The sequence below is a fragment of the Cololabis saira genome, chromosome 3 (genome assembly GCF_033807715.1).
Source record: "Cololabis saira isolate AMF1-May2022 chromosome 3, fColSai1.1, whole genome shotgun sequence".
In the NCBI taxonomy this organism is placed as follows: Eukaryota; Metazoa; Chordata; class Actinopteri; order Beloniformes; family Belonidae; genus Cololabis; species Cololabis saira.
Genome location: NC_084589.1, coordinates 16988757 through 17008729, shown reverse-complemented (window position 1 = coordinate 17008729; position 19973 = coordinate 16988757). Strand labels below are relative to the sequence as shown.

The 19973-nt window shown below is 39.7% G+C and overlaps 1 protein-coding gene across 1 annotated transcript in view; it reads right to left on the bottom strand.

Moving 5' to 3' along the window:
• Positions 1–19973, bottom strand: part of LOC133426429 (eukaryotic translation initiation factor 3 subunit H) — a 64202-nt gene that overhangs the window by 33915 nt on the left and 10314 nt on the right. Inside the window, exon 2 of the mRNA XM_061716380.1 lies at positions 15579–15735. Within this exon, the coding sequence (XP_061572364.1) occupies positions 15579–15735 (157 nt within the window). The remainder of the gene's footprint in view (positions 1–15578; positions 15736–19973) is intronic.

Below are 19973 nucleotides of genomic sequence, written 5' to 3'. Positions count from 1 at the left end.
ATAATATCAGAAAATGTAACTAACAGTAACTGACAGCCACCTAGAAAAATGAGCCAATACACTGGATATACAGTATAAGGGCAATGTATGGAAATAAATAATAATAATATACAACAAATGAGTGGGATTGACAAAGGAGTAGTTCATCCGAAAGGACAGAAATAAGGCTGGCAAACAGTCATGTAGATTGAGTACTAGCATGAGTCAGCCGTCTGATTATAAGGACATCGACATGTTGCGCATGAAAGTCAGTCGTGAAAAGGTAAAACGAAGAAGGAAGAAAGACTGTTAAAGGTTCATTGAGGAGGAACAAAGTCACCTGTCTTTTGACTAAGAATGCAATTAGCTAAGTGAGCGCAATAAAACAATCAGTGCTTTGCTTTCATGTGTGTGTGTCTGTGTGAGAAAGATGGTCCGACAAGGAACAAGGAAACTAATTGTGTGACAAGACCATTGATTGCAAAGAGGTCAGTATGATGGGAGATAACGATGAGTCATGAGTCAATCTTGTCGACTTCATTATTAATGAAAAAAAATGATAAAAAAATAATAATAAATTGTTCTTGTGATGCATTTTGAGCAGCTCCACAAAGCTGAAGGGCATCTGAAGGAAGAAAAGTCACATGTCAAATGTGAATTGCATCAAATCCTCATTTCTAGCACACCAACTCTGAAGACATTTGAACGGCATGGCTAACTGGGCCAATCAACACTTCTCAACATCATGGTAATGTGAAGGCCTTAATGACTCACCACGAAGACGAGCATACTAACCAATTAATACAGAGTGCTGTTAATTTGTGTGTTTAACCTTCAACATCAAGCTGCTATGATGTAGATTAAGCTTACCCTAGACTCCTGCTTTTGGCACCATTATAAATCCCACTGTGTGACCCTGGGGGGAAGGCTCCATGGATTCTACTGTCAAAGAAATCACGCTGAAGCAAAACCACCACCCCACCCCCCTTGTCTATAGAGAAAAGACATCACATGTTGTCTCTGGATGTTGTCAGGGTTAGTTTGTGCTGATATTAGACAGGAGGTATCTTGTCCTTTGGTCACAGCAATTTGTCCTTTCACACATTCATCTGTTGGAAGAACGGAGCAGTGATAAATGTGCAAATTGTTGGGAAATAAATGGTGGTATCGAGTTGTGGTCTGGTCCGGGGTGTCAGGAGAGGCACGGGCCTAATTTTCAGCAGCTAGACTGTAATGGGATGTGTGGGCCTGTTTGCTTGAGTACACCCACAACGGCCCATGTCCCACCTGGCACAGTGGATTAGGTGTAATTAATCTTAGTTAAGGGAGACCTGCAGAGAGCGGCCTCCCTCAGACATGCATGTACATACAAATCCACATGCAAAGTGATGCACTGAGGCGCAGGAGAGAGCCAACGCGTGGGGATGCAGGTGCTTGTGCGCACGACAAGCTGACAAGTTCACCATATGCAAATTTGAAAAATGTCACTTGTGACAAGGTTTTGTTTTTGTAGTTGGAAGTGGGAGACAACAGAGAAGTAATGTCACATCCTTGCACATTGTGGTTTATCATTTTGAAAGGAACAGTACAGGCTTTAACTGTGTGGTACATCATCTCAGCTTCAACAGTACAATGAAGGTGTGTGCAACAATAGCAAGGTATAGCAAATTAATTCAAATACCTCTTGCTATTACATCTTCTCCATGAGATACAAAAGGAAAACACAAGTGGTGGTTTTTGTTTTCCACCATCAATCTGCAAGGGCTGGAGATTTATTCATGAAGTGCAAACATGTACGGCATCATCACCACTTAAATAAGACGTGCAGGCTGGATGTTGTATATATCCTGCATATCCCTAGCTCCAGTACCCATTACTGAACTGGCCTCTACATGACCTCCACTAGTCTTCATCCTCCTCCTCCTCCAGTATTTACGGCCCCTGGGTCGGGCATCCCAGACGACAACAGGCCTGGCTTTTAACCAGCAAGGTGTTGGTTAATGTTAGCCTAATTAAATGCTGATCCTTGGCAATTTCTTCGCTGCCTGGGCTTTAGATTTTATGTGCGTGACAAAAATGTGGTCAAAAACATTTTCTCAACTTATCCCCAATGTGGATGCCAGATGCGGTGGAGGATTGGCACTTGTATTAAAATGGAAAAAATGCCTGTAGACAACTGCCTAAACACGCTCTGAACTATGTTCAAGTTTGATCAAATGGTATATATCACAACTGTGATTAATAATCCACCTAAATATAACAAGGATTGTATTAATGGTTCAGATTCTTTTTTTATTTTTTGTTTCAAGCCGGACTTTTTTCACAATATAATAATGTGCTAATGGTCAGGGCATTTTAATATTTACACGTGTTAAAGGCTTTCTTTGGCTTATCAGCTCTTACCCTTATTCAGTCTCTGAAAAGCAAAAAAGCACACCATGATCTTGTCTTTGAGTCTACTTTTTAAAACATTCAAATATGTCATGTTGTAATCTCTGGCCCCTGGCCTGTTGTGTTAGAGACATTTTGCAAGTTAAGGGGCTCCCAGCTACACATTTGACTACTTTTTAAAATGCCGCAAGAGGCCCCTTGTTAACACCGAGGAAATAATCTCACATCTTAGATGCATCTCTCTTTTAAATTATACAACCCAAACAGACGTATGAAACATTGATAAAGGGCATAACTTGGCAAGCACGAATGCAGGGGGCCTGAATGTCATTGGACAAAGTACAAAAAAAAAAGACGTAATTACCGGTGTTCATCTATATTTAGCTTGTACAGATATCTCAACATTCCCAAAGCTGAAAACAAGGTTAAATATTCTTCCATTAACTTCAACAACACCCACAAGTCACAGAATTTCTCAGAAACCTCTGAAAAATCCATGCATTTTTTTTTGTTTTGCTAAAAAAGATTGAAATCTATGGATCACTTGCAGTATTTGCGAGACCAATTTATCACTTGCTATTGATCTGCTGTCTTTAATCAGTATAAGTGGGTCATTAAATCGACTTAAGAAAATTGCTGGTGTCATCAATTCTGTTCCATAGATTATATCAGTCAACTCCAGTCTATTTTCTGAACAAAAACTTTTAGATTGTTGGATCAAATATTCAATGAATTATTAAAAGCAATCTTGTATCAGGTATTGTGCCAATTTCTTTTAAAGATGCAATGGTGTGACTAAGCTTAATCTTGACAAACTCTCTCCCGCCCTATACTTCATGTCTCTCAAAAGGAGCATGGTACTTGTGGCATTGCACTCTTATTTAGATGCACATAATATTCATCAAGTGTCTCCGTGTGGTTTGAACCGAGGGAATGATCGTTGCATTGGCGCATGCGGTGTGTTCGATAAGGATCTAGATAGGCCAAAACCTAATGTGAAATCAGAAATGTTACTTTTCCCAAGGACCTAGATAGAACAGATGTAGCAAAACTCCTGCAGCCCATTTAAATTGTATAAGCCAACAATCCATCATTATCTAATTGATAAGGTTAAAAAAAAAAAGCAAAATAAAATCCAAAATGTCCAAAACTAAATGCATTAATCTATGAATTGCCTTTTAATAATTGTAACTATTAATTACAGTGTTAAATATTAATGTTTAGCGCAACTTTTCATCGTAAAAACACAATTTAGTATCCTTCCCCTCCCTCCCTCTCAGTTCATACATTTAAATGTTTTGGTGTCTGATGCAGACTCAAGATCTATGCAGGGACACTTAATTGGAACATCAATATCATTTGTCTCAACCAAAACCCATAAAGGTCATATCTGTGTAGAACTACGATATGTAATCACAGGTCCACATGCAATGAAGACAGTGATTAACACAAATAAGGATGTGATGGAAAGTCCTCAAAATCTTCTGCCATAACCGTGTTAAGCTACATTCCAGTCACTAATAAAATATAAGTAGCTGATTTATACTGTGTTTTATTTATTTATACAGTGTCCTGCTACACTACTGGTGTTTACCTCCCTTTATCAGTGGTGTGAAGTTGTGTGTTTATTCCTCTAATATAAACCAGTTTTTCATGCACACCACTTTACTTTTGCTGCTCATTTATCCCCACCTACCTTCTCTCAATCTCTTTCAGCTTTTGCTTGGCTCCTCTCATATTCCCTCACAACCTTTTCCAAACCTCCCTCCCTTTTCTGTCAGCGTCGATCCTCCTTCCATATTACTCTTGCCATCGTTAGCCCTTTTCCAGAATTTGGCAACATCCCCCCTGCTCCCCACAGCCCACCTGGATTAGAAGCAGTCAGCAGTAATGCATTCTGGCCCCTCTCCACACACGGACATTTTATGTGGGGCGGCATTGTCACGAGACAAAGGAGCGAATGAGTAAAACAGTGGAACCGACGGTGACTCCCCCCTGGGACTTGCACTCTTGATTTATAATGCCAGGTGAGTATTCAAAAGCTGGTTCAAGCTCACTGCTAAAAGCAGATTTCCACTACAGTTAGGGATTAACAGAGCTCACGTGTTGGGGTTTACGTATTTTGAGACGGAACACTTTTAAGCCTTTGGGGTAGGTTAAAAAAGGGCAGTAAAATCCTAAAACATAATACTGCATCTGTCTAATGTTCATACTTTCCTGTGAAAGGTGAGCTGCCTAGTGATTTCTAATTAGCCTCAATGAAGCAGAGTGGGAAAAAAAACCGGAGGAAATCAATTTCCCATTTGAAGCAGGCAGTGATCTATTGAAGAGCTAACCCCGGAGGTAGACCTTATCAGAATGGGACTCCTCCAACTTTTAAACAGCACACAACCAAGCACACCTCATTGCATACTAAAAAGTATTTGTAGAAAAAAAGTAGAGATCATGGTAGGGGGGATTTTAATTCATGTGACTCCAATTAACCCACCATGAACATCCCTGCCACTGCCAATGACAAAGCTCCGAAAACTGAGGGCTACCTGCACACTTCGCTTGAGGGGGGGAAAAAACGACTAATCTAATTGGCCATAATTGGCTCTATTTTCATACCAGCTTCCACATGTATGGATTAATATAAACACACACACACACACACATATTTTTTTATCACAGACTATGAACAACCTTACAAGCTGACAGCCGTTAGCACAACCAACACACACTTCTCCCACTTAACAGCATGCTTTTATTTTAGATGGGAAGATAATAGAAACATGGCTGCAGGATGTTAAACGTTCCAAACATGACCCACTTGCAGGTGAACGGAGAAATGATCCTTGTTGTGGGAACATTTTAAAAACTATTCACTTTTAACAACACTACATTGTGACTTTGTCGGCACCTGAAAAACGTGGCAGGAGAATTGTTGCAGAACCATGTTAGCAGTGGAGATGCCATGCCATAATTATGCAGATTAAAGTGAAATCAATTTTCATTTTTCAAACATTGCCAGTAACTATTGACTCTAATTAATTCATAAAATCCACTTATCGCCCGCCTAAAATCCCTACTCACACTTTCTCAAAATAATACAAACTTATCAATTGAAAATATATAAAATGAATGATTTTATTTATTCTGTGCGTGCATAAGAAAGATGGACCGGCAAGGAACAAGGAAACCAATTGTTTGACTAGACAATTGATTGCAAAGAGGTAAGTATGATAGGAGATAACGATGAATCAATCTTGTCGACTTCATTATTAATGAAAAAAAATGACTAATAATAAATTGTTCTTGTGATGCATTTTGAGCAGCTCCACAAAGCTGAAGGGCATCTGAAGGAAGAAAAGTCACATGTCGAATGTGAATTTCATCAAATCCTCATTTCTAGCACACCAACTCTGAAGACATTTGAACGGCGTGGCTAACTGGGCCAATCAACACTTCTCAACGTCATGGTAATGTGAAGGCCTTAATTTCAGGATGACTCACCACGAAGACGAGCACACTAACCAATTAATACAGAGTGCTGTTAATTTGTGTGGTTAACCTTCAACATCAAGCTGCTAGGATGTAGATTAAGTTCACCCTAGACTCCTGCTTTTGGTACCATCATAAATCCCACTGTGTGACCCTGGGGGGAAGGCTCCATGGATTCTACTGTCAAAGAAATCACGCTGAAGCACCACCACCACCCCAATTCATCTGCAACTGAAAAAAAAAGTCTGGCCGGAGAGGTGTTGCAGAAACATGGAAGCAGTGTTGGTGCCATACTATAATTATGCAGATTAAAGTTAAATACATTTTCATTTTTCAAACATTGCCATAAACTATTGACTCTAATCAATCCATAAAATCTACTTATCGCCCGTTTAAAATCCCTACTTACACTCTCTCAAAATAATTTATCTAATGAAAATATATAAAATGGATGATTTTTGGCATTTTCTGTGTGTGTGTGTGAGAGTGAGAGAGTGACAGAGTGAGAGAGTGAGAGACAGAGAGAGAGAGAGACGACAAGGAAACTAATTGTGTGACAAGACCATTGATTGCAAAGAGGTCAGTATGATGGGAGATAACGATGAGTCATGAGTCAATCTTGTCGACTTCATTATTAATGAAAAAAAATGACTTGTTTTATTTTGTACTCGGATCTTGTGGTCCATCCCAATTTTTGTGAAGGATTTCCTTTCTTTTCCTCCCCGTGCTAGCTTGACTGACCACTAAGGGCCGACTCCAAAAACAAGTCAATTTCAATTCATCTCCAAGTTCAAATGTGGAACTTTAGAGAAATTTAGAGCCCGGTTACAGCATACATGGGGGAGATATCTTCAGACAACATCAGATACAATTATTTATGGCAGCAAATGTATGCCTATTTAGGTATTGTTTTGGCTGGCACTGGCACACCCAATGGCTAGCTGTCATCGTTTCAGCGCTCTCTTCTGAGCTGTAAATAAAGAACTGACGAAGCGTATTTATTCTTATTTCAAAGAGAACCGGTTTTGTTGTACTGTTAATTGTACTAACAGACTGCCATGAGAGGCTGTGAGTTGGCCTGGAATGATCAAAGGACTAAACTCATCTAAGCAGCAAGCGGCTTGTGCTAACCACGCGTCAGCTAGACAACTGCAGCCTTGCAGCCTCCTCGGCCCCAGGGGTTCGTCACAGATGTGCTCTGGCTCCTCGGGCCCTCCAGCTGCAAACCTCTGCCAGGGCTTCTGCAGGTACTGGGAGCCAGCTGTGACGCAGACCCAGGGGACGGCAAGGTCACCACATGATCGGAGTTTGACCCGCCCTTATTTACGCACCAACATTAGTCGATTCAAATGCAGTTTCGGTGCCAACACCAGGAATGACGATGGATTGACAGATTTGATCAGAATGAATGTCAGGGACTGTTAGTTAGCATAATTGATTAGATGAGCCAAGCTTGAATATCTAACTTGCAGTCACCGAGTTAAAGTGGCCTTGATACCGACAGGGCTTTAAAGAATTAGACCTATTTATGAAGTTTATATTAAAGACAAGTGAATTATCTCCTGATAATGAGGCACCATGTAAATATATCTAGTTTAGTATAGTGATTTAGACAGTAACGACTCGGAATTGCTTCACAAAATACCACTTCAAAACGACCAGAGATGTGCCTTGAAGTCAAATATGCAACCTTCCAGGAGATTTTATCTGTTTTATAACAAGTGCTGGCTAATGCAGATCACTTCTTTAACAGAGGTATTACAAATGTCAGCAGTTTTTAAAGGCCCTGAACATTCACATGTATAATTAATACTGATCCTGTGTGATGAGACACAAGTAAGGCCGGGCATGTCTTGAAGCTCTTTAGTGGCCCGTGTGATGCATCCAAGGGCATCCGGTGGGCGGCTTCGTCAGCTGCCTTCTACCTTCATCGTTCACACTCACATGTGCAGCAGAGTTGCTCATGTGAGCTGTGATACGTGGTTGAAATGTCACTGCAGCTATGGCAAAATTCATGGAGGGCGTGACGAAGAAAAGAAAAAAAAATCATCAACTAATTGGAAAAAAATATGAAATAAAAATAACCAACACTGAAATAACTAAGCTGCAGTCCTGATGCAGCATGCAACAGATAAGAAATGGCTACGTTTTTCCCCTATAGAGGAATTTTGATGTAGATAACATAGTTAAAAAGGAACATATTGGAAAAAGGGGATTTTAACATGGATAAAGACAGTTTAGTTGCTGCCTCAATCATACGGTCTTTCAAAAAAATGTACCATCAGCCGAATGCTTGCTCTGTTTCACAAGGCTGCACAACAGCATAAAAGGTAACTGTTGTTGCCAATTTGTGGATGCTTGACTGCTTTGTGAAACATTCTTTCTGGTCCTTTTCGGGTGTTTTTCTTGTTTCTTCCTCGTCACATCGACAACATGTTCATATTACAACTATCATGCTTGGCTGAGAGTTATTTTGATGTAGAGCGATGCTGTCTTGGTCTATCGAACATGATACTTGTGACAAAGAAAAGTTGAAATCACAGCATTCTGAGTCAACTTTTCTCTTTTTTTCTCCTGGAGCATTGATTCCAAGTCCAGTTTTTCGTTTGAATTACTTTTGCTTACATTTAGGGAGGACTGGGTGATAATGGTCTGAGAGCCACTTCGGTCCCCCAGGATACACGTTTTGTGTTTCCAAACCCCTTAGGGAATGTATTTTTCCAATATGTCCCACGCCTTATAAAATCCAATATCACTGCATTAGTAAACAGCAGCAAATAGTGGCACTAAAAAAATGTTGTGTCCTCGCAATAACACAGCTGCATTCATGATATAAAAGGCCTTTTAAATCGGTTCGTTAAAACAGATGGAGAGGGCCACTATGGAAGGCCTTGCTACGCTTAATCCTTTGATTCACTTCTGTGTTTTAGTTTAAGCACTGTAACTTCTCTTCTTGCAAGACACCAATTTGTTTATCTTACAGACTTTCATATTCAATCCAAACAGAACTTATGTGGCTAATTGCTTTGCTGAGTACTTCAAACAGTGGCAGCAGGAGTGACATCAACAACAAATAGAAAACTGAGAGGGGGCCAATCAGCAAAAATCCATCTTGTTAGTGAATCAAGGTTGCTTATACAACAAGAGTAACTTTCTATAGTCTTTTTAATTGTGTGTCTTGTTAGGACTGAAATATCTTGCATGTTGATAAGACGAGCCAATTGTCCTTCAGTTAAGAGAGGGCCATCAAGTGTTGTCCAGCAGGCGTCCCACCAATTATTGAATAAGGGCACTTTGAAAAACAAAGATGGTTTAAACTTGTTTCATCAGTGTGACAACTGTTCATCGTCGGGGCCAATGGGACGAGTGAGGCTGGTTGTGGCTTGGCAGCCTCTTCGACATGCGTTGGGCACAAAGATAGTAAATTGGCAAGAGGCAGAAGGAACGGCTTGGCAGTTAAACCGCTGCACATATAACTGACAATTATACATTCATTACGGTAGAATGCATGATTATACGAACAAAACGTGCAAGCTTTAAACCAAAAGCTTAAAAACCTGTCAAAGTTTGAGTTTTGTGCGATTTCTATCCATGTGGTTTCCTGCATTTGAGCAGGAGAAGCATATTTATTCAAAATATCCATTATTTAGTTATTTATGCGCCAGTATTAATGCAGTTCTTGCCAAACAGGGAGCCTAAACCCACGGCAGCCCATTTAGGGACACAATTTTCACATAAAAAAAGCTAAATTTTTATAAAAATGATGAGGTAGGTGGGGGTGGAGGGTGGGGAGTCAGAGAAAGAAGAAGTAATGTGGTGGGGAAGATGAGTGCTTAAATGCAAATCTAAGAAAAAAAAATTTAAGAAATAAGGGAATTGCTCAACCTTTCCTGAACCGCCATCTGTTGCTGAATACTAGTTATGTGGGCGGGAGGTCAAGCACACTAAATAAAAGCATTGCAGTAGTTGGTTGGATGAAACGGCACCTTACGGACCAAAAAATCCAATCATCCTTCTCTGCTGAGCTACAACTCATTGGTTTAACCATCCTTGAGAAAACTCATGTTATAAAAAAACTTTGGGCTGAAATAGTTGGTCTTTTTTGTTGTTGTTTTAACTTTAAAATCAAGGTTTGTGTTTCTTTTGAGGCTCAAAAGAAACTTGTGTTGCTATGCTTACTCACCCATGTGTGCTCTGGTCAAATGCTCTGCTTTGTCCTCCAGCCAACTTCACTCTAACATTTTATTCTTTTAACCTACAATCAGAAGGCATTGAGATATTCTCCTCCGCTGCTGCTCGGTGTGGCCGGGACGCACTTGAAAAAGACATTTAAAATCTCAATAGATCTTCTTCCCTGATAAACTAAAAGTTTATGAAAAGATGGATTAAATGAAAGGATGCTACAAGTATGTTTGTAACATGAAGGAGTAGAAATATGGTTTTGTTTCAGTGGAGCATTTTACCAATTCCTTTGTAAGAAAGGACAATAAAAAGGACTATTAAGCTGAAGTGAGCAATTGCAACAGAACACCTGGGGAAAAGTAGCAATCTTGAGCATGTCAAATTCAAATTGCAGTGATTTACTTTTAAACAATTTTTGTTTTTCACGGGCATAAGTTTGTAAAAAGATATCTCAATGTCTGCAGCGAGTAAAATGTTCTTCCTTCCAGCATCTCCATTTGCATCTGTCCCTTCTGGACGATGCACTTTGCTTGGTCTGCTGTCCGTTTACAAGAACCTGACGCATGAGCCTGCCGGTTTTGTTCAACAATTGAGGAAAAATAGAAATATATGGCGAACAAATCTTTGTAAATCCATTTCAGAAGAGACAGGTCAATGTCAGAACTTTCACAGACACCACTAGAGAAATTAACCGTACACCCACATCAGCAACACTTGAAATGAAGCAACATTTTAATAAACTAACACTATTCACTGATAAAGAGCCACATGTATTGGCGTGCCGACACAGTGAGCTGAAGGGTGCAGACAACAATTTCACCCAAAAAAAAACAAAACAAAAAACTTCTGTGCAGTTTTATGCATCACATAAGACCAAAGTGCTTTGTTAATCAGAGTTCCTATCTAATGTTTAAAAATAAAAATCCCTTTTTGCATCTGGCAAAAGAAACAATAAAAACACACTTCTGCATGGAGACAGTGTTGCTGTTTTCTGTTTTCTTGTGTGTACGTCAGAGGAGCGGGGAATCACAATCGCTACCTTGCAAGGCTTTATGTAAATCTGGCATGTGCCCACATCCCTGATAATCTCTGTACCGGGATACCACTTCTCTGCACTGCATTATGGAGGATATCACAAGTTAGAGAGCCGGCGTGCATTATTAACATGCTCCTCGTGTGCCCCTTTTGCACAAAATGTCTTGAGAACCACTGCCTGTAGTTCTACACATTTCTCTCCATACATTAAGCCAATGATAAAATGACGGAGTGTGCAAGGGCACAGGAGATAAGAAGGTGGGGGTTCAGCCAAGGTTCTTTCTTCTTCCGTCTGATTTTTGCTGCGTGCACTCAATTACTCTTTCTCCATCTTTTTCCTCACTCATTTGAGTCACATTTGCTGCCACTAACTGTCCTACAAGCACAGCTCCACACTGGCACCTGTTGATGGAGATGCAGCATAGCACATACACACATACACACAAACACACCGGCACAAATCTGCTTCCTCACAAAAATGGATACACAAAGGGAAGGGGTGAAAAAGTACAGTCACGTAGCTGCCTATCCTAACTATTGATTGCAGAAGTAATTCTAATCTGAGGGCCTCAAGCAAGCACTGAGTCACAATAAAATGATTCATGTACACACACACAAACACACCCACACACACACACACACACACACCCAAGATGGTGGGGGGGAAGAAAAAAAAAAAGAAAATGTCCAGGTGATGTGCCCAGACTAAAACTTCAGTAAATTTATTAATAGCATGCAACCTGCAAGAAAATGACCCGTGAATAGAGACTGGAGCATGAGTGTGTCATGTGTGAGTAAAAGAGACAGCAGAGCATGCCAACATCACAACAGAGCCAGATGGGATCGACGGCGTGGGCTGCCATCTATCCATGTTTGATCAGTGTGCACTCTGCTGTCGCTCTAGCCCTTCCAACTGATCAGTTCATTCTTCAAAAGAAAAAGATAATTGAGACCTTCCATGATGCCACGGCCCAAATATACAGATGAAGAAAAGATCTGAAAACAGCAGGTGACCTTGGTTTGAAAAGGGATATATACGTTACATAACATGGAAACAAAGATCTCTCGTGGGAGCTCCTGTACCCGCTGAGCTCAGTTTATAGGGTAAAGACAATCACGGGTTCATACCATGTCCTATTTGCAGGTGTTTTTATGGTTTTGCATGTCACTATTCTTGACATATATTGTGTTGTAAAGTTCAGTAATGGTAGAGATGCACTTAGATGTTTACGACAAATAAAAAAGGCAGCTGTCAGAGGCAGAAGCCAAGAACTCTCCTCCTCTTGTATGACGGTACCTGCACGACACAGGTAGTCCACTTGTACGGACAGCGTTGCCTGCACAAATGGTCCTTTAAATGCACTTCTTATACACAGTTTTAAATGACCTTGGTTTGTCTGTATAGACCTGATCCACACTGTCATTTTAACCGAAATTATATTTTGTAGTTTTTTTTTTCAGAAGGTTAAAGTAGCTATTTATTTTCACGTATTTAAACTGCCCTTGGTGCTACCAAACTGCAATTTTGAGTCAAATGCATACTCCACCGAAATATCTGCTTTAATTCATGTTGTTTAACAACAGTTGATATTCCTTACCACCTAATAACAGACCTATGGGTGTTGTAATTGAATTCTGCAGACATAGACGTCATGTGTCCAACTATGTTGGAGCTTAAATGAAGAGTTGCCATTTACTACATTCATAGGTCCCATTTAACCTTAACATTTAAAACAAGTGAACTGACTCGAATACAAAATAGCAATTTGCAGTTCAGTGAAAGGGACTCTGATGTGTCAATCATTTTAATCACAAAGAAAGGCAGAGTGCTTCACAAAGTCACCAGTCTTATAAGTGACTCCCGTCAGGCAATCGCTTAAGAGCACCTCTGGCCAGACGCAGATAACCTGTCTTTCGATCCTATTTGAGTATCCACTTTTAACAAGGCCAAACGGTCATTTTTAAGACTTTTAAGCTCTTAAAATGTGCTCTTCATTTTATGGAAATGCAAGTATTTGAGTGCCATTCCCTCACTGGTGTAAAAGACCAGGCAAATTCAGATCTGTAACTGTTCATGTCGTTTGTGCATGCATGTCCTTCTGATTCCTGTTATGCTGCAAGAAAAAAAGCTAGAGACTAGGGCTGTTCGATTAATCGATTTTAAATCGTAATCGCGATTATGTAATGACTGACATTACACACCTCTACCTCCTTCATGGGTTGCATTATTATTTAGCATGCAAAGACCCAGTTTAGTTTAATTAGAAAATGTCTTGTTTTATTTATTGGAAATATAACTTACTGTATGTTTGCAAGTGCTGATTTGCTGATTTTTTTTTCCAGAGATAAAACTTTATTATATTTTTTAAAAACATTTTTCAACTTATTTTACAGAGTTTTGCACTTTATTCATTAATTTTTGGTTTAATAAGAGCAAAGTTTGCACTTAAAGCCCAATGGGGCAAATGTTCAATAAAAAAACAGCATATTTGAAATCATTTCTTTGCCTTTTGTCAATTCACAAAATAATCGTAAAATTGAAAATCGGATTTTGAGAGAAAAAAAAAAAATCGAGATTTTATTTTTGGGCAAAATCGAACAGCCCTACTAGAGACTATCAGAGAGTTGATCGAAACACACATCCTCAATTATATTTGGGAGGGGCCATCACCAATATTACTAAATACCCATTTCCTTTGTTTGCCCCAGCATAAATATTGTTTTAAAAGAATATTGTTTTTTTGACCAAACGTGAAGATCTGAAATCTGAGTGTTCATCTCTTCTATTAAAAAGGTTTACAAATGCTTTAAAATCCCATTCAAGCTCCAGCAAAACACTTATGTTCCATCTCCTGCTGCAGCTCTGCAGAGGGTCAAGGCAGCCCACTCCAGCACCACCACGTATGAAACACTAACAATTAGCTGCTGCAGAGCAGAGGCGATGGAGAGTTGAGTGGCCTGGCTGGTCGGCTGTGTGCGTAGGCAGACGGTTCAGGCTGGAGAACGGGGAACAAAATGACCAAATGTGCAGACAGAAAATCCATTTTCCGTCTTGTGTCTGGTCTCGAGCTTTCACTAATTGTCTTTCGGGCTTTGATTTAATGGTTTAAACCACGGAACGTAGTGTAAACATCTTTTCACGGGCGCAGACAGATAAGACGGCAGCTTTCCACTGGGTCACCAGCCATGTGAGTCAAGCTTCTTGTTTAAGTGAGCCAAAGACGGCGGCAACCAGCAGGCGAAACATGAGTGAAACCCATTTGCATTTGGAATGTGGTTTCATACTGACAGATAACCTGAAGCTTGCCACCTTTTGCACTGGATCAAAATCCCCGCTGAGAGGAATTTTGTTGTAAATCTGCAAATTTGCCTGAGTTCACAGCAAGGCACCGCTAACGAAAAGCCCTTGTTAACTTTAAAATGGAGTGACAGATGGAAAATCCAGCTCATCAAATGTCAGCAATACAACAGACTTCCACACTAACACTAACAACCTTTAGCCGTGACTGGTATGTGTGCTGCCTGCTGGATTTTTGACGGTTGCTCATTGGCAGTAGAAGCCTGTTTGACCAAGAGATTTTTTTCCCCCTTATCAACTGCTCCCTGCATCATCTTCTTCCCTCAGTACTACTTCAAACATATTTTGTCAGACTAGACAAGGAGCAGGTGAGAACGAGGTGCGATGAGGGAAGGGTGAAGGTCAGACAACATGGCAGCCTTTGACAGGAGACATGAAGTGAAAGGAAAAGTGGATGCTTACAGATAAATACTTAAAACCTTTGCACGTTTGCTTGCACCTGTAACCCATGAACTGAAGCGTTTCATCCTGTCCTACTGCCCTCACGCATCAACACCCCTAGAGAATTTTTTTAAAAGGTCGGTATTGCTCTTTTCACTGGGCCTTTCACCGTCCTCCATAGACATTCATTCAGACATTATAAGCAGATAAATACTATTGATTTATCCTCCTAGTGCTCAAAAACACACCTATTTAGGCCATTTTTATTGTGGTTCAGTGTTAAATGCATTCATAGACAGTTTTGATACATTTCAGGAAATCAGTTCAAATTTTTTACAGCCATCTTTGATGCCAAACTACGCAACCATTTCCAGCCAAAAGCATACTTCTCCCAGAGAAGTTCCAAGTTAATGCTGCCAGTACCATCTGGTCTATTGACCCAACATCTCAAAGCTAATTTAAAACTTAATCATCAGAACTTGTGATTCATAATGACATGCAGCAGAATATAAATTAAAAGTAGATTTTAATCCAACTTGGCCAGCCAGCCAGCCACAACCAATCGCTTCAGGGACATTCTCCCTCGTGAAACTGGTCTGGCATTCCTCACATTCAGAGCCATTTCCACTGGTACAGAACGTACCGAACCCGTGGCCATGCATTCAGACTCTCATAGAGTCTGTTGTGGTTGTTTATTTTATGTGTTTTGGTGAATTTGTCCAGGTTTAGGTCATCAGCACAACAAACGGCAATAATTGCCCTTGGTTACCTTCGTCAAAGTCTGCATCGTCTTCAGTGTGCTGGGGGAACGGGAAGCAGTTGGTGATCTCCAGCCGGTCCTCGACCACCAGGCCCAGCAGGACGCCCTGCACCACCTCGCTGCCTTGGCCCTCTTCCTGGTAGTGCTTAATAATTTTCAGCACCACCTGTGAGATAAGAAAGGAAGAATGCCAATTTAAAATCAAATGGATGAAAAGAAAAAAGAAAAAGGAGGTGGAGAAGCAAGTGGAGAATTCATTGCTTTATCGCGCAGTTACAACACTTAAGTTTGCACGTTTATGTTAAGTTAAATTTGTATCCCTCGAAGATGTTTCACCTGAAACGCCTTCAAAGACAAGAGAAAAGGAAGTCTACGACCTGGATGACTGAGCGCCTACACCAGCGCTGCCGGTTTTTGGGTTTAGATGTTCTTTATAAAAGTCAAACAGGTCCCTTATTAAACTTATCTCTCCATCTTCTCCACACCTTGCATTTATTTTCAACAAGATAATTAACAGTGTAACTAAATGAAGACAACGCAGACGATAGAGATGTTTTCATTCTTCTGACAGCTAACTGTATCCAAATGTATTTAAAAAATAAAAAAAAAATAAAGAATTAAAAAAACAATATATGAATTTCGAGAGCGAGGAAACTTTTTTAATTAAATGGTTTCATTAGGAGTTACGCTCCTTAAGCACACAAGGAGTTATAAAGCTGCAGCATTTATGAGTGTAAATGCCTCTACAGCATGCTGGATAATTAAAATAATGTAAATATGAATAATTACACTGGAGCTCAAATGATTACTAGCAGTCCCACTAGCATGAACATTTAATAGTGTAGCAGGAAAACTCGTATTTGGAACAGATAGACCAAAGTCTACCTTGTCGAAATGCAACAATGAAACATGGGGTTGGTGAACTAATATTAAAATTAACACGTGGCGTCTCTCACCGACCTCTTCAGAAAACCAACTACATCTAACCTTCATCACAAACTTTAGGATTCTTTTAAGTCTTAGATCTGAAAGTCTCTCACTTTAGATCATCCTGCAAATATGGACAAGCTACACAGCAACAAGACTCCCCAGATCTATCAAAGCCTGGCATACTTTAAAAAGAAATACTTGGAGCATCACCACTAGTACAGTAACAGGCAAATCTTAGAGAGAGAGTGGGTGCAGAGGTATGCGAGAACTTCACCTTCTAAATCAATACACCAGTGTTGTTGTCTGCAGGTTGTCAATGATTTAAAAAAAAAAAAAAAAAAACACTAAAGAAACCAGTACTAAGCAAAACATTTGAATTTGAAAATATTCAGGCTACACCTGAAATGCATCAAAGCTTCGAAACAATGCAGGAGGCTTCACGCGTACACAATGCATCATCTTGATCACAATTTATAACAGTATAATCAATCACACAGCTTCTGCAGGTTTTCTCTTGGCGGTGAAAGTGAAGCAAGGTTTACCTCTGAAATAAAAGTCAATTTTCACTCGAGGCTTTTTAACCGCATCAAATATATGTAGACATTAAATTAAACCATGACCTCCATGCTTGTATCTAAATAGTTTGGGCCTGATCTGGGATATTTCTGCCATATATGGGCCAGTTATGGTCCTGCTGCATCCAGGATATATACGAGTGGCGGCTGGAAAAAGGGCTACACACTGGAGTCAAAGCAGAAGTTGTGCCAAAGAAAAGCCCAGATAGGGCAAAGTTTGGCCTAGAGGGGCTGCTGCATTTTTATTTCTTTTTTTAATTTTGAAAAAAATTAATTATTCAAAGATTATTCAACGCTGAAATCAGAGTCATTTAAAACAATGACTCTTGAAGCATTTTTTTAAACTTAGTAAAATGTTGTAATTTTACAGGGAAGAGTACAAAGGGATTTACTAACTTATGGTCAATTGGAGTCTAAGCCTGACGTGTGCACGTCATTTAGAGCACAAGGCAGAATATCTGGCACATAATTGTTTATTATTTTCACCAATTACAGAAATGGAAATCACGATTAAAATTTGATGAACTGCACAGCCCCACTAGGATAACCTTTGAATTTATTCATTTAACCCATGAATTTATGATCAGATATGACAATATTGAAATCATCATCTAGCTCTGAGCTACTTTGAAGTGATAACTTGGTTGTTTTTTTGTTGTTGTTTTTTTAACAGTGAACACAAATTTAGAATCAAAAGAGTCTGTAGTGTCTCAAAACCATCTGAAATGCTTGCATTAGTTGTACTGTGGAGAGAGCATAAACAGAAAAACAGAATATAAAAAAAAAGGTTTATTTTTGCTTGAATGCCCTTTCCATGTCGTCTAAAAACAGAAATCTTTATTGGTTCCAAAACAAAACCACCAAGTTCACCCTTAGTTATCATAAAATTCTATTTGTGGCTCTCTACAAAGACACGATCAGTTTGATCAAGTAAATTCTGAAAACATATTGTAATTCAGATGGTCAAAGTGGAAATGATATTAATGCAGCATCTTTAGAGGCTTCACAGACTCCTGCCATGACTGGAGGCGTCGCCCATGTCACATGTCTTTTTAGAAATGTTTCAAATTGGCTGCTCAGCCTGTGCGCATCTGCTTGAATGTCCCTCATATGTTACAAGTCTGGCTCGCTGGTGGAAAACCCTGCAGGAAAAGTTGGAGTTATGATATTGACAACATCTGCCTGCTTTGGTTGTGATTACGGTGTTGGGCTTCACAGGCTGCGGAGCTCCAGCTGCCAACGCTCGGCAGAAATTGATGTCATGATTCGTAAATGTGTTCAATTCAATGTGTTCATTTACCTCCTGCCAAGGTAACCAGCTGCTGAGGTCTGAGGAAGCGTTTCCTCAAATGTGAGATGATTAAACTTTTTTATAACGTCCCAAAAAAACTGACCTTCTGCATCCATATAAAATACAAAATCAACCCGTGGCCACCTGGCCACAAAATCACCACCAACATCCTACATTCAACTACAAAACTGCCAAAAGGCTTGTTTATATCAAGAAGGAATTCTGGGACACGTTATTCAGGCAAACACAGACTGTGGCCGAGCGGGAAGCACCACCTGCAAGCTCCATTTCTGGGGCATCACTGCTCTTGAATGTGAACAAAAAGGCCATTTAGTATTCAGCACCAGTCATCAATTTACACTTGAGGAGGAGAGTAAACGTGAATCTTTTGGGAAAATTGTAAGGTGGGAGGATGCACTTGAATTGAGCTTGCCGTCTGATATTCCACGTTTATTGCGTTTCATCAAGACGGAGTGACCATGCATCGTTGTATTCGTTTAACTTTTAATGTGAAATAAAGACAAAAAGGTGGTTAAACACTGGAAAAGCCTCCCCAGGATTCAGGAAGTGGTTAAATGCTGTGTCGCTGCCATCAAGGATGCTGTACCTTCAACGCACGCATTTTTGACATCTGGACAAGCTGATGCATACCAACATAAACATATATATATATATATGGTAGGGGTGTGCAAACAAGGGTACCTCACGATTCAATTCGATTTCGATTATTGGAGCTTCGATTATTCGATTCTTCGATTATAACGATTGTCGATTCGATTATTGGTGCCACGATTCTTCGATTATTGTGATTTTTAATGCTTTTTTCCATACAAGATTGATTTTGTCTTCATCTGTGGCTACATTTGTAAATAAATAGCCAATCAATGAACTCAGTTCCTCTAACAACACTAATTAAGTAAATAACAAGGTTGTTTGAACATTTGACATGTATTTTTCAAAGACACAAAATAACTTATTTTATGACTATGTAAACATTTGCTCTTTGACTTACTTAACTTTGACCAGGGAAAGCTGCACTTGCATGAGAGCGCCCTCTATTAGCGGAAAACACTGAAAACGGTCAAGCCCTGGATTTAATGAGTTCATTAATTCAAGTAAACAAGATATGTACTTCCATCAAATTTATTTAGTGTAAACATATCTGAAATGATTCCGCAGCTTATTCAGTCTGGAATCTGGATAGGATAACTTAAAAAAAAAAAAAAAAAAAATGTTTTTTTTTTTTTTTTTTACTGGACCATAATCGATTACAAATCGTCACGTGACGCATCGCGATGCATCGACACATCGATTAATTGCACCCACCTCTAATATATGGCAACCTATCAAATCACATGTAGCAAGAAAAACTAAACAAAAAAACTGAAATAAGAACAAAATTGGGATGTGTCTAAATGAACAGAAACTGGGTAAAAGGGAGAAGAAAAACTGAAAAGCATAGAGTGGACAGGAAGAGCATAAATCATGCTGAGAACAGTGTGAGCAGGTCACAAGCAGAGGCATTAATAATACACACGCGCACACACACACACACACACAGTCATTGTAACAGGGTGGCAGTCCTGCAACCATGCTTCCAACAAAACA